Source organism: Bemisia tabaci, chromosome 2 (assembly GCF_918797505.1).
Source record: "Bemisia tabaci chromosome 2, PGI_BMITA_v3".
In the NCBI taxonomy this organism is placed as follows: domain Eukaryota; kingdom Metazoa; phylum Arthropoda; class Insecta; order Hemiptera; family Aleyrodidae; genus Bemisia; species Bemisia tabaci.
The window spans coordinates 20,935,753-20,949,199 of record NC_092794.1 but is presented as its reverse complement, the minus strand read 5'-3'; the positions used below and the strand labels follow the sequence as shown (position 1 = coordinate 20,949,199).

Below are 13,447 nucleotides of genomic sequence, written 5' to 3'. Positions count from 1 at the left end.
TCATTGACTGTAAAGTTATTTGCTAAAACTGAGATGCTGAATATCTAGGCCAAACTTTGTTAGTCCAACCTCAGTTACTGGTCACAATATTTTTATACCTTTGACTGTTAAATCTGACAAGGATGTGTGTTCATTGGTTGTTAATAGTTTTGAAGTATAAAACACGTCACTCTAACCTAGTTTTGAGGGAAACTCATTAGTCACGAATGTTCGTTCCAAGGGCCAAGAATTTTTTGAAATCTGCTTGAGTATTTTGCGCACTGTGCACTGGCTGAGAGGAGGGCTCTTTTAAGGGCTACGCCCTACTGGCTGGGGTGCTCTTGCTTCAACCTTTAGGGTTCTGTTCCATTAGCTGAAGGGGACGTTCTCTCTACCCTTTTAAGGCTCTGCTTCACAGGCAGAGGAGCTCTTCCTCTAGGGCTCTAACCCCAATGACGATGTCATTTAAATTAAAGTCCTTATTTATTACATCATCAGGAGGTCCACCAAGGCACCTGTTGATGATGTTACCAGGAGGGCTCGTTGATTATGTCATCAGAGGCCGCTATTGATTACATCATTAGAAGCGCCCGTTGCTGAATTTGAAGCCAATATTTCCGTCCTTAATATGTATGCATCGGTAGATATAGTATCGACAATATATTCAAACAGTAATGATCGGAGTATCCATCCTCTAATCCCAAATATCATCATAGCACATATCTTCATATTTTACATTGACATTCCTGTTAACTGTTGGTATGATTTAGCAGACATAGTGGCAGCTCAATCATTATTATTTTTTGTTATTAAAAAAATTAGATAATTTTGGACCTTCACCTGAGTGTCATGTATACTTTTCACGTCATAGAAATGTATCTTGCTGTGTTGTGAAAACTTGATCTCTGTTTCAGTATTTTTTTTTTATTACGTTTGATTCTTGAGCTTTGAATTTTACTTTTTTCTTTGTGTAGGAGGAGGAGGAAAACAATACAGCAATGATTACAGCCTGTGAAAACTGAAATTTAAGTATATATGTGCTTTTGGGTTACTTAGTATCTCAAATATTGCAGACGGATGGACTCAGACTTTTGAAACGGCTGCATTATATTAATGGATGAAATATGATTGCAAGAGAGTGCCTATAGTTGTTTTTAATTATTTTTGAAACGCAAAAGACATGACATATCCCCTATTTTTCCTTCTGAGAATTTATTTATTTTTTCTTTTCTTAGTTTTACCTATTTTATGTACTTATTCCTCCCCTATTGGGTGCATATCTGCTACTTAATTTCATCAATGAACAAATTTAGACGGAAGCATTTATTTTCTTCAAGTAAAAAAACCCAGAATCTCTTCACTGCCTTTATGATTTTGATAGCTAGATTTTTTTAATAGATTTCCAATGAGTCTTGTTTCTGTAGAGTTGAAAAAGCTGTATAATATATCTTCAAAATAATATGATCTGTCCAAAAGCACTGAAGCGTTAGCATAGATTGGAGCAAGATCTACCATTTCTGTCACTATTAGTTACTTTTTACTTAGTGCAGGCACAAAAATTCAACAAGTTATTTTTTCATTTAGTCAATAATGTGGTGCTGTTTTATTTTCAATTTCGTGAACTCTAAACTTAATGGTCAACCCCAAGACTTAACTTAAAGTGAGGTGATTTTTAAAATCTTTGCTCTTGTGATATTTTAAGCTGTGTGCTTCCTTAAGCCACCCCTCATAATGGAGGTTAAATAGCAGTTTTTCTTTGTTAAAATAGAATTAGTGAGAGAATGGGTAATGTTTCAAATTGAAATATATGTTTTTTTTTCCACCATCGATTTCAGTCATTCTTTCCTCCAAAAACTCCAAAAAGCACCAGTAGCGCATTTATTTCATACACAGTGAAACGTTCATTTTTAAGAACGATACTCAGGAGCATAATTGAAATTATGATTGAATCAAACTTAATCACTTGTAATATTGAACCTTACTTTCAATTCCCTCCTAAATTTTCCCCAAAAGTTTTCTTTAAAGTGCTTTTGTAGCCCTTGGCTTCAGAGTGTGATAAATTCAAGTGAGAAAATCAAGTGAAAAATATTTTTCACTTAAAATCAGGACATGACAGTATGATTTTCCCAAAATTGAAATTTAAAAGCAGCTTCGATATTTGTTTTAGGGAGATGCTAAAGTTTTACATTCAAGATATTGTCGAATGGTCCAATTTTCTTCTTCTGTATGGTGTGATGATGGTATTTCTTTTAAATTTAAAGCATTGATTTTGCCTTAGGCAGCACATTAGTGGTTTTCCTCTGATTTCAACCAAAGCTTGGATGATGTTTGGGAAGAATTGAGTTTATTCTATCATAGATTGGCTTTTGCAAGTTTTCTTTTCTTGTCACTGTTTAGGGTAGTAGATTGGTACTTCCCAGTGGCCCAGTGTCCTAGTAGCCACAATACAAGCATTAGAAATGTATGACGTGTAGATGAATTATTTAATGCATTTTTAATATTCATCTCATACAAGATTAAATACTTATATCTAGATATGGTACTCAATACCAATTTTATATACCATACATTTTTAGGGGAGAGTGGGGAGATTATCAATATAATCTCCACATGACGCACACATGACGCGTACATGATGTGTCAACGCCAATATCTTATTCCTCTTCTGTGTCGGATTGGCTTTGAGAGACTGTGAATAAAGGCTACCCATCATGGGCTAAAGTTATTCTGGCAATATGACAAGCATTTCGTTATGAAATTGTTTTTAGTCGCTATGGCAAAAAGAAGGACAAATCTTTTTTCGGGAATTACGGAACTTTTCCTATTACAAGTTTTAATCAATCAAGGAACTTTTTCTATCACAAGTTTTAGTCAATCAGGAGATAAATTTGTGATGTTTCTCGTAATTCCCTGCATCTTGCTGTGCGTTTTGTCATTTTCTTCTATTGGACTTGCATGATTTATGAAGTCAGTCCAATTATTTTTGCATATGAAGGTCTGTCGGGGCACCATACATCAATAGAGTGTGGCTTCTTTCGGTCATATAGGGAAATGGAGTTGCCCTGGGTGGCCATTGATTCTAACCATGAAAATATCACTAAACGCAACAAACACCTCAAACACTTCAAACACATTAAAAATGACAAATGCATCTTTCATCATCCTCATTTTTTTGTAGTGATCCTTCGATTTTATTTTTTTATTTTTCTCTATTCTTTGATTTATCGATCGTTTCATCCCTATTTACTCCAATATTTCATCAATTTGATCCTCTGTTTCTATCCTTTCTTATTAATATTGTTTTATTTATATTTATCCTGTTTAATCCAAATTCATCATGATTAGTTCTGATCTACCGCGGTTCATCGCTATTTATCCCATTTCATGAAGAGGAGAAAAAAGAAGATTGAGAACGAAGAAGGGAGAGAGATGAAAAAATAAGAGAGGAGGAAAAGAAATTTTTATGTTAGCTTTATTGCTGCCAAAAAAAAGTGTCATATGTCTCCCAACTCTTTTCTACATGAATCTGATGCTAGTATAAAGTTTGTATTTATTATGTATCACAAGTTTTTAATGTGTACACAAATTCTAAGTGAAGCAAATTAGCACCTCATTGAAACATTGAAAGTATCATGTCAAAGTAAAGTCTCGAAACGTGAACATCCCTCCAGGGAAGTATTTTTGTGAGGCCCATGGTTGACGTTAGCCTGATTGAGAGATACAACTTAGAGAATTACATTGAACGGTGAAACCTCGATAATGCAAAAGTTTGATGCTTCTTTCCTTATGTAAAGTAGCCTAAGTGGTCACCTAATTTCAGAGATGTTGGACTCTGACAGCACGGATAAACCTAGATCCTTTATGATGAATCTAAGGATTCATCTAGGCTCGCTGAAATATCATTGTCTGTAAAATTCAGCAGCTAAATGAAAGATAGAGAATTGTCAAATGTAAATTCATAGGTATCTAAATTCTTATTATTTTTACGTATTTGAAAACTTATCTTATTTATAGCAGAATACTCTTACTTAAAAAAGATCGAGTGTTCATACAGCATCAGTTCATACATGCCTCACAGAGCGCAATTTTAAAGGCCTTATGTCTAACTGAGGGCTTTATCTGTTTCACCCTCAGTCTTCTGCTACATTAGTAACGTTTGCTTAGCAGTATTTTTTGGTGATGGATCATCATCTGCAGGAGTGAGGGGAGGGGAAACACAAAGATAGAGCTAAGTAGGCGCCTCACTGAGTAAGAGGAGAGGATGCATGCATTACAGTGCAGAGAAAATACCTCTCCTGACTCTCTGCCTTCTTATTAAATAGCTGAGAGAATAAAATGTGAAATCCACTCAAGCTCATTTATATGAATGGCGTGAATACCGTGTTTTATACATATTTTGTGTGTACATAGATATGTGTTTTTTCCATCTCTGGACTCAAACGTCATGCTGTATTTTGGCTACTAGGGTTATTCTATTGAAAAGCTAAAAGATTTTGAAACAGAAAATTTTGCCCATAATTTTGTGAGTTCAGTTAACTTGTACGAGTTACTTGTGAATTAGTGGATGCTGCCTTTTAACAAACACATGGATACAAAATAATAATCCTGATCCTTTGCGTGTCTTCGCTTTTGTCTAACTCTACCCTGTACTTTTTCCTAATTTATTCTGTATGACTCATCTCAATTTTTTAAATTAGTGTCATTCCTCCTTTCCCCTCACCTCTAAATTTTCATGGTGCAATTTTTAGCTTTTAGGTAAAAGCTTAGGTGCTTAGTCTTGTTACTTTTGGCTCTTTGAACGAATACTAATAATTTTAAGAGGCTAAATTTAAATTTTGATCGATTTACGCATAGAGTTCATACAAATCCGCACTTTTCCTATGAGACCAAGGCCAAATACTCATATATATACAGTAGAAGAATGGATGACTCATTGTTCACCATCACCATTCAAGTCGAAATTGATATGTGATCGGTTAACTTGTCCATTTTCGTAATTTCAAATGATGCTGAAGAATCTTAAATGTTAGGTATGAGTGCAAGTGCGAAGTACAAGAATCGCTTTTCAAAGTGTATGATCTTAGTGCCTTAGTTTTTCAAATATAAATGGATGACTGATCGAAAACCATGAGTCTTACTCATTTAATTTACATCCAAGCAGTCGTAGTGTTTTTTTTTTTCTCTTCTACATGTAAGTACATATTGTTTTATCTCAAATTTGTATCATTAATCTTATGATCTCTTAGTATGCAATCAATCAATACATGTATACATAGCAATCGTATGCATACAATTGAACCTATGATATCAACTTTAATTTTTAGGAGCAAAATACAGTGCAGGAACATTTTTCACTAAAAATACCCCCCCCCCCCCCCTTTAAAAAAACCGGTCTCGTGAATCATTTTCATTTTTCCCGCGAATATTTTTCTGAGGTATCTCAATGTAAAGTTCTACTTTCAGATGTAAGAGTTAAACATTTCTCATCTGGATAGGTATCATTAAAACCACCCACGAAATGTGTATATCCTCCCATTATGAACATTCTCAACTTCCCCCTACCACCTTTAGTGTTCTAAAGTGTTACCCTCTTAAGTATCAGTGTTTCCAAAAAGAATGCTCTGGATTCATTATTCTTAGGTAAAAATCTTCTGACCCAATGGATTACCTACAAATTTTAGCAAATTGGTGAGTCTCTCCCTTTTTCCTTAATTCTTTTCCTCATATTCCGTTTGTTTTCTATTTTGAAGTTACCAAGTTCTGCATGGTCCCGTAACTTAACAAGTAATAACATGTTATTCCTGGGCTTATCTAAACTTCTACCAACAGTGACCTTGTCTTTGCTTGTCAGTCGTCGAGCAGCCACTCACCAATAAGTCAATAGACATTGCAGCGGTATCACTTTTTTCAGAAGTCTTGAATGACAGCTTAGTGATCAGAATTCATAATAACATAACAGCGACCAGAAGTCATAGCGACATCAAGCTTCTTTATCGAACTCGGTGTGCATGATGATATCATGACATCGGAATTTCGGAATTTGTCATAATGATTTCGTCATTCCCTCTTCGTTTTATATAGCAGTGAGATGTCACTGTGCCTTTGAAATCATTATGTTTCATTTTTACCAGGGTGCGTTATGAAAGAATAAGTTAGAAATATGTCACTGTTCTTAGATGACTATCGGTGCCACTTACTCAAAACGATTTTATCAAGATTTGGGTGAATTCCAACCATTTTTAGTGGTGCCAACGGTTAAAAATTATACAAAATATGTCTCTGCCAGTGTCGCCCACTTCTCAGTTTAGTCCTCCTCATGTGTGACCTTGTTTGTTCTCTCAGGGTTACTTACGGTACCTATGAGTAGGGATGTGCCAATAACAGTTATTGAATGTTGTTTTTGAAAAATAAAAGTTATTTTAAACAATCAATTTTTTGGCTAATTCTAGGCACATCACTACTTATGAGACATCTGTTTCATCAACTTCTCATAGGGTAAATTTTAGATGCACACCTACTTGAGATTAACCAAATTTGGTTCTCAAGATATATGCTAGCCCCTAACAAAATTTGTCTGTGCCTTCATTTACGATGGTGAGATTCGCCTGAACCACTTGTGTCCTTGGTGCCTCCTGACTTGTGATGGGTTGCTGTATGGCACCCCAGCAAAACATAGTTCCTGCCCCTCTCTTTATACCTGATAATTCACTCCATCCAGTAATGTGGTGGATATTATTGTTCGTGTCATATGGCCGTGTATCATGGCCAGAGGCTACTAGACTGCCAGTCTTTTAAATCTGCCCCTGTAATGCAAGTCCTGGGTCTTCTCGCCGTAGTATTGTAGAAAATTTTATTGCCTCTGGCATTTTGGCCTGATTGTTCCAACTTTGACCCAGAATTCCCGGATAAGCGCTACCAACACTGATGCTCTTTTCAAGGAGGCTTTGCACCAAGGTGCTTGAGTCAGTGTTTTGAAAGTTTATTTGGACCACCTTCATGCAGTGCTTCAATATCTTTAAGCGTTGGCTGAGGGAAGCTCAGAAAGACTTGTGTTAACTGTAAGGACTGTTCCTACTTCTATCTCCATCTAGACCTGTTTTTTTGGTGCCAACTACTTCTAAGACTTCCTGAGACTTTCTTATTACTTGAGTAAATCTAACACTGGTACAGTTGTTGGTATAGAATAAAGGTTGTAAGTCAAATTAACTACGTTATGGTTGACAGACGGTTTGACAGATATCATTTCAGGAACGCGTTGAGTAGTTTGGTAATTTTGAAAGCATGTGTTTTTGCAGATGAAGTTTGTGTCGCACAGCATCCAGAGGTCGTGATAATCTTTAAAACCTTTTCACAGCAGTCGCTGAGTTGTGCTCATCCAATAAATCTGGAGAAGTTTGACATCATATCAGGAATGCACTCCTGCGAATGATATAGTCGGGAGCATCCTTAGATTTACAAGTGATAAGCAGTTGTGTCAATCAAAAAAAGCCATTCCTCTCTATTAAAGTTAGGCTAATTTATGACAACGAGGAATCAATCACTTCTTTTTGCAAAAACCTCCACGGTGTAACATTTATGTTTAACTATAGGTGAAGGGGAAAAGTTGTGAGTTCAGCATGGAATGGGTCAAAAGAAAAAGTACCTCTAAAAATTTGCTTAATGTTTTTGTCAAGTGAATATCTGTTACTACAGTCTTTTATATTTTTATGTGCAGATCCCAGGTCTTTTGGAAGACAAATTCAAGAAGGAACAATGGGAAGCCAGTGCAAAGAGTGCTGGTCGATGACCCTGAACCGAATAGAGACCATTCTTTCATCAGACAATCTCTCCTGATCATTGCTGCTTTGTGCCAAACAAAATGTCTTCATTGCAATATTGCATAATTTTTTATATTCCTAAATATCAGTTTTTTTCTTACTCTCTATCATTTTTGGATTCGTTATTATTTCACTCTAAATACTTTGGGAACGAAATATTTTTTGACATTACCCTTGTAGCAGAGCTGTGTGAAAAAAAAAGTTAAGGGAAAAATAATAGGTAGGTATCGGATGTATTTATGTAATGGATTTTTAACCAAAGTACAACGATTATACAGACCAACAATAAACGATATTTTGAAAAACTTATAAAGTGATTGAATTCATATATAGCACTAGTATCTAAGTATCTAGAATTCTATATAATAGTTAAGTAACCTAAAGCATAATTGTCTTATGACATAATTTATATCACGGTTGCACATTGAAGGTTACTACGAACAGATCACGGTTCGATGCCTAAGTCGATTAGACAGTGGTGATGGTTTTGCGAAGATGCGTTAAAATTCAGTAAAACGAGGGGAATATAGGCTCATATGAGCTTTTTCCCACTGTAACGAGTTTTTCAGTTTTATAATTAATTTTAATGCATTCTAGCAAAATCACCAACACCCCCATCTAACAAATCTTTTCGGCAGCCTTCCTACTATCATTCTATTAAAGTGATCATATCAGAACCAGACTATCTGTCTGGTCAATACTTCAAATGCAATCTATCAATATGGACTCAATCCTCTTTAGAATTTCCTGTCTAACTCCTCCAGAGTTCCATATTTGTTTATCTTGACAAATCCTGTTTCCATTTCCTCAGCTACCAAAGCTCATATCCACATGCTTGTCACAATAGCATAAAAAATTCTCCTCTTGTTCTCCAAAATTTGATGATCTCAGAGAATACTCTTCAACATCACTGTAGCCTCTCTTCCAAGGGGTTCTCTATCCTTAGTGACTTGGTCCATCTTTCCATCCTGGGTCAATTACATGCACACCTGAGTACTCATTTTTTGCGCAGCCTTTGAAAATCTTTCATCAACACTAGGACACCTTTCAATGGTTATTTTGACCTGTAGAAATTGCTCTTGCAGTTGGGAAATTCTGTATAAACTGCATAATATCACTGAATTTTCCTCCTTTTTTTTCTCTTTTATTTTTTTTTAAGCAGCTACCAGGATAATTTTAAAGATTCGGTTTGTGTGGCCCAAGTAGCAGTGATCGCAATAAGTTGCGATTTGATCGAAGAATGTATCTCCATTTTATCGACGTCAATTTATATTACAATATTATTAGATAAAAATTTCGATTTCATCGCTTAAATTTGCAATAAAAAAGGAATTTTATTGATTGCGATTTGTTGCAATATTATCAAACCAAAAATCGTGATAAATTGAAATAAAATTTCGATTTTATCGAACGCGATTTTGTAGAGATAGAATTCCGACAAGATCGAGGATAATTGCTCAGATGTTGATGATCCCAGCAATTTTATCGCCAAAAAATCGTTGAAAATCGCAACTTAATTGCAAAATATTCCGGATGTATAAAAAAAAATGTATTCTTCCGTTGAAAATTGCTACTTGGGGAGAGTGAAAATTAAATTTTGTGCTATTAGGCTGTAATCCAGATCATGTTACTCTGGCAGTTGTCTAATTCCTGCATTCCTATTTTTAAGTACATAATGTTAACTCATCATTGTCTGTCTGCTAAGGTGGTCCAATCCTACATTTCTCTAAAAATTTGAAAGTGTAGTGTGAAAAAATTGCCTTAAGTAGTACTAAGAGTACATCTTTCTTTTTAAAATCATTGAAATTAAGACGTTCCCTAGGTCCAAGCTTCTGTTTAGCACTTTCTGATTTTAGCCAAAAATCCAGTTTTCCACTGAAAATTCTGCTGTCGTGAGTTGGTGTTATAATTGCTGTGTAAATGTCATTCCCATATAATTTTAAGCAAAAATGTTCGTTATTTTCCTCTCCAAAAATCAATATAGAAGATGCGATTTTGAAACTCTGCACTGTAGATGTGACCACTGTGCTTAGTTTTATCCAACATTGCGATAACCTTTCTTCAGTGTTTGGATTTTAAGGATGCAAAAGGAGAAAAAACAAAATTGGCAGATTGCATTCATTGGACAGGGAGTCTCAAGGGTACGGTAACCACTCATTTGTTGTGAATTCATAAAAAATATATCCTCAGTATCAACAAATGTTTTACATCGCAATTATTCCAGTTTCAATTTAGCCACTGTTTTTTGATCCTGAGAAACCTGTGGGATTGGATCACACTATGTCTGCTGCAGGCCAAACATTTTTTAATTTTTCAAGAGTGAGCTTATTTTGTAGAAATATTATACATTTTAGTGTTTTAAATAGATAGTTATTAATGGTTGGCTCAGAAGATTAAGCACCTTGTGTCACGATTTATAGCACTTTAAACTTCTTGTCACATATAACAATGGGGAAAATAAGAAAAAAATATCATCTCAATTTGCCCAAAAATCTCTTGAGCCACTCAACTCTACCAAAGAAATTTTTCCCCCTCTGAAGAGCTTTGCAGATTTCATGTGAATTTCACAATAACAGTTAATTTGTTTTGAAAAAACAAACTTGAGCCGGAATTTTGAATCATGGCAGTGGTTAACTGTTTCACCATTAATGTATTCATTTTTTTTTCCTACACAAAATGGGAACAAGATGACATGGTCCTCTCTGAAATGTTACACCTCCCAGTTTACAGACGAAACAATACTGAAAGCCATTCCGTCTGTGATGCTGCCATTAGTTGTGTTCTATGGCTGTTTGATTATCACTGTCCTTTTCAATGTAACGTCTGTAAATTTTCCTGCCAGATCATTTTTCCAGTGATGGACCTGTGAGTAGACTATTGTTTAACCATGGCGTTTTTGAACAGCAAATTTGAGATGAAAGGTACAGAAAAAGGTACATCGAAGAAAAGGCACAAATTGAGTCTATTAATCAAAGTTACAGAATAAGGCCACTAATAAAAAGTTGTAATAAAACAAAAGATTTGTTAGCATGCAAAAGCGTCCTCTAAAACGTTTAACTCTTAATTAATTCATGATCCTCCTACTTGCGACCAAAAACCAATCCAAAGAATGCCTCATTTTTGAAAACCTGATAATTTTTTGAGTGAAAAATCACCACATATCAAGTAGAGGACAAGATATTTTTTTTTTTAAGTTTCTGTACTTGGTAAAGAGTTCATATGAGGTTTGAAAATATTTTTTATCTTAAGACTCTGAAAAGGAATCAACGTTAGATACATTTGTATAATAGTAATTCACTTTTTCCTTTAACCACACTGATTTAAGTTGTTTTTTACATTTATTATTATTTGTTTAAATCACTACAGATAAAGAATATTGAATTTATACCCAAGACTACCTCTGATTTACTAGGCTTTCAGACATTTTATTCATCTTAGCAAACTTCTCATCCTTAGAAAACAAATATGTAACAAAGGTCGACAATAAAAATCCATTGTGATACCCAATTCAATGCAGGAAAGGGTTCCTGCAAACGGATGATCGGTTCGGCTTGCTCTGTTGCTTCTTCATGCCTATCAGTTTTTCAGCTGACGCTCAACTTATTTTATCAAGCTTCGTTTTCATGGACTTTTGGAACTTTTTTATGGCTAACAGGAAGTGAGAAGGCTCAGATTATTTTTTTACCATTATTTCTCCATGAGAGGATGTTCTTGCTTCCTCATGATGTCACTGAGTAGGAAAATTTGTCTTATTTGGTTCCTTTTTAACCAGTTTATTTTTAGTACTCACTGTTTGAATGCTCTTCTTTTAGTCATTGTAATATGATTTGGGTGGCCCAGATTCTCTGTGGACATGCCATCCTTCATCTTTCACTTTGTGGTGGTATTAGTCGGAAATTCCAAAAATGAGTGAACTTTATTGGTGCTTTCGAGGCTATTTCTAAAATGTAGAAGCAAAGCTGGTGACTGAGTGAAAGAGACGGATAGACCGGCTGGAAGAGATTTTCATGGCCTGATTTAACAATTTTGCTGCCCCCAGATTTCGAAATTAATGACCTTTAATTCCTCTTTCTCTGCTTTCCGGTTGTTCGTGATTTTACTTTGCAGTGTAACGAGATTGAAAGGAAGGGGAAACCATTAATTTCAAAATCCGCCTCCTCATTTCTATAACTGCCCACCTGAGGCTCTAGCTCCCAAAGAACCCTCCTAAAGCCATGCTTTGAGGTTTTGTGTGTTTCTCTTCCCATTTTCATCAAGATACCTTTCTTCCTTCTATGCCCTGTACTGGCAGTTACCGAATTATTTTCCTCTTGAAGTCTTAAAATACTCCTAAGTTTAAACCAACAGATTGCAGTTCTCCTCCAGTTGTTAATATATTTTTCCGTAGGCTTGGATTTCATATAACAGTCATGAACTCATAGTGAGATTCCTCTTCTGTATTTACTGTGCAAGTGCTTGAATATTTGAGCTAGTCATCTAATTGGTTGATGCAAAGAAAAAATAAAAGTAGCTGCATTGTCCTGAATCAGGAAAAATTCTCTTTGAATGGCTTCTCCTAGTGTGCATCAAGAATGTTCTGCTGAGTGATTGAAATTGGGCCTGGATCGTTAAAACTCCGCCGCGGGAAATGGATGGACGCTGTAAATGCATATTTATTTGAATCAGTATTTTTAAAAAGGGTAGAAGTACAATTTTCAAAATATTTTTATGCATTTTTGAACTCTCCGGCTATCCTTACCATTTTACTCATGAAAGCAGCGGTAGTCCACTTCTTTGAACGCAAGTGACAGACGTACAAGAAGGTGATTGTCATGTAAAACGAGCGGCAAATATGCACAAAAAAAAAAAAAAATAATTGAAAATATATTTTTTTTAAAAGTTGAACCTCCACCCTTTTTTAAAGAGCTGATTCATTTGTGTTTTAGGTGAAAATTTGAAACAAATTTCTTGATCTTAGGCAAGCTTACTCTTAACATTAGGACCATGGTGAATTCGTCTGCATCATTCTTTTTTTCCATTGTTCCATATTGGAGTGTTGTGGGATTAAAGGAAAATTTGACTTATATACATTTTAGTCATAACTGCACTGTGACTAAACCGGATTTTACCGGTTTTTTATTTTATGTTGGCTTGGCTCAAATTTTTCAAGTTTAGACTTTATTTAGACGCCAGGTGGAATGTTTGTAAGAAACGTCATTAGAATGTTCATGTTTATTCCATTTTTCAATTTACCTAAGAGAAATTTTTACCTTATGTCAGATGACAGGAACTAAGTAAGCTAATGACTGTGAAACTCTGCTGTACTCTTTAATATTTTTTTACTAACTTCAATGTATTTATTTTTTATAGGTTCTTGTTGTTTCCTGTCTCAAAATTTAATATTTGGAAGCTATCTCTTGTTCTGTTTCCTTTCCTGTTTGTTATTTCTATCAAAAAGAAAAAAAAATAAAAAGAAAGTTGCAAGTACTTATCAACACGCTGTGTTGGAAGGGCTTGCTCTTGTGTTTCTGAATTTTTATTGCAATATCTGTTACCCTCTCTTTGAAAAAGAAGAAGAAGAAAAAAAAAATGTTTTCAAATATGTAAATGATAAAAGTTGGCAATAGTGTATAGTATGTCCCCAAGCTTTATCAATAATATAGAATGGTAGT

General features: G+C 35.0%; 1 protein-coding gene across 4 annotated transcripts in view; it reads left to right on the top strand.

The window, feature by feature from the left end:
• Pfrx (6-phosphofructo-2-kinase/fructose-2,6-biphosphatase) overlaps positions 1 to 13,308 on the top strand; it is a 36,890-nt gene extending 23,582 nt beyond the window's left edge. For 2 of the 4 annotated variants that reach the window (XM_019060754.2, XM_019060756.2), the window contains exons 9-10: positions 2,147 to 2,219; positions 7,694 to 13,308. In XM_019060754.2, the coding sequence (XP_018916299.2) occupies positions 2,147 to 2,219; positions 7,694 to 7,812 (192 nt within the window). In that variant the 3' untranslated portion in view covers positions 7,813 to 13,308. Of the gene's footprint in view, positions 1 to 953; positions 1,807 to 2,146; positions 2,220 to 7,693 lie in introns of those variants that run through there. The other 2 variants (XM_019060755.2, XM_019060757.2) reach the window with 2 other exon arrangements.
• The last annotated feature ends 139 nt before the right edge of the window (positions 13,309 to 13,447 follow it).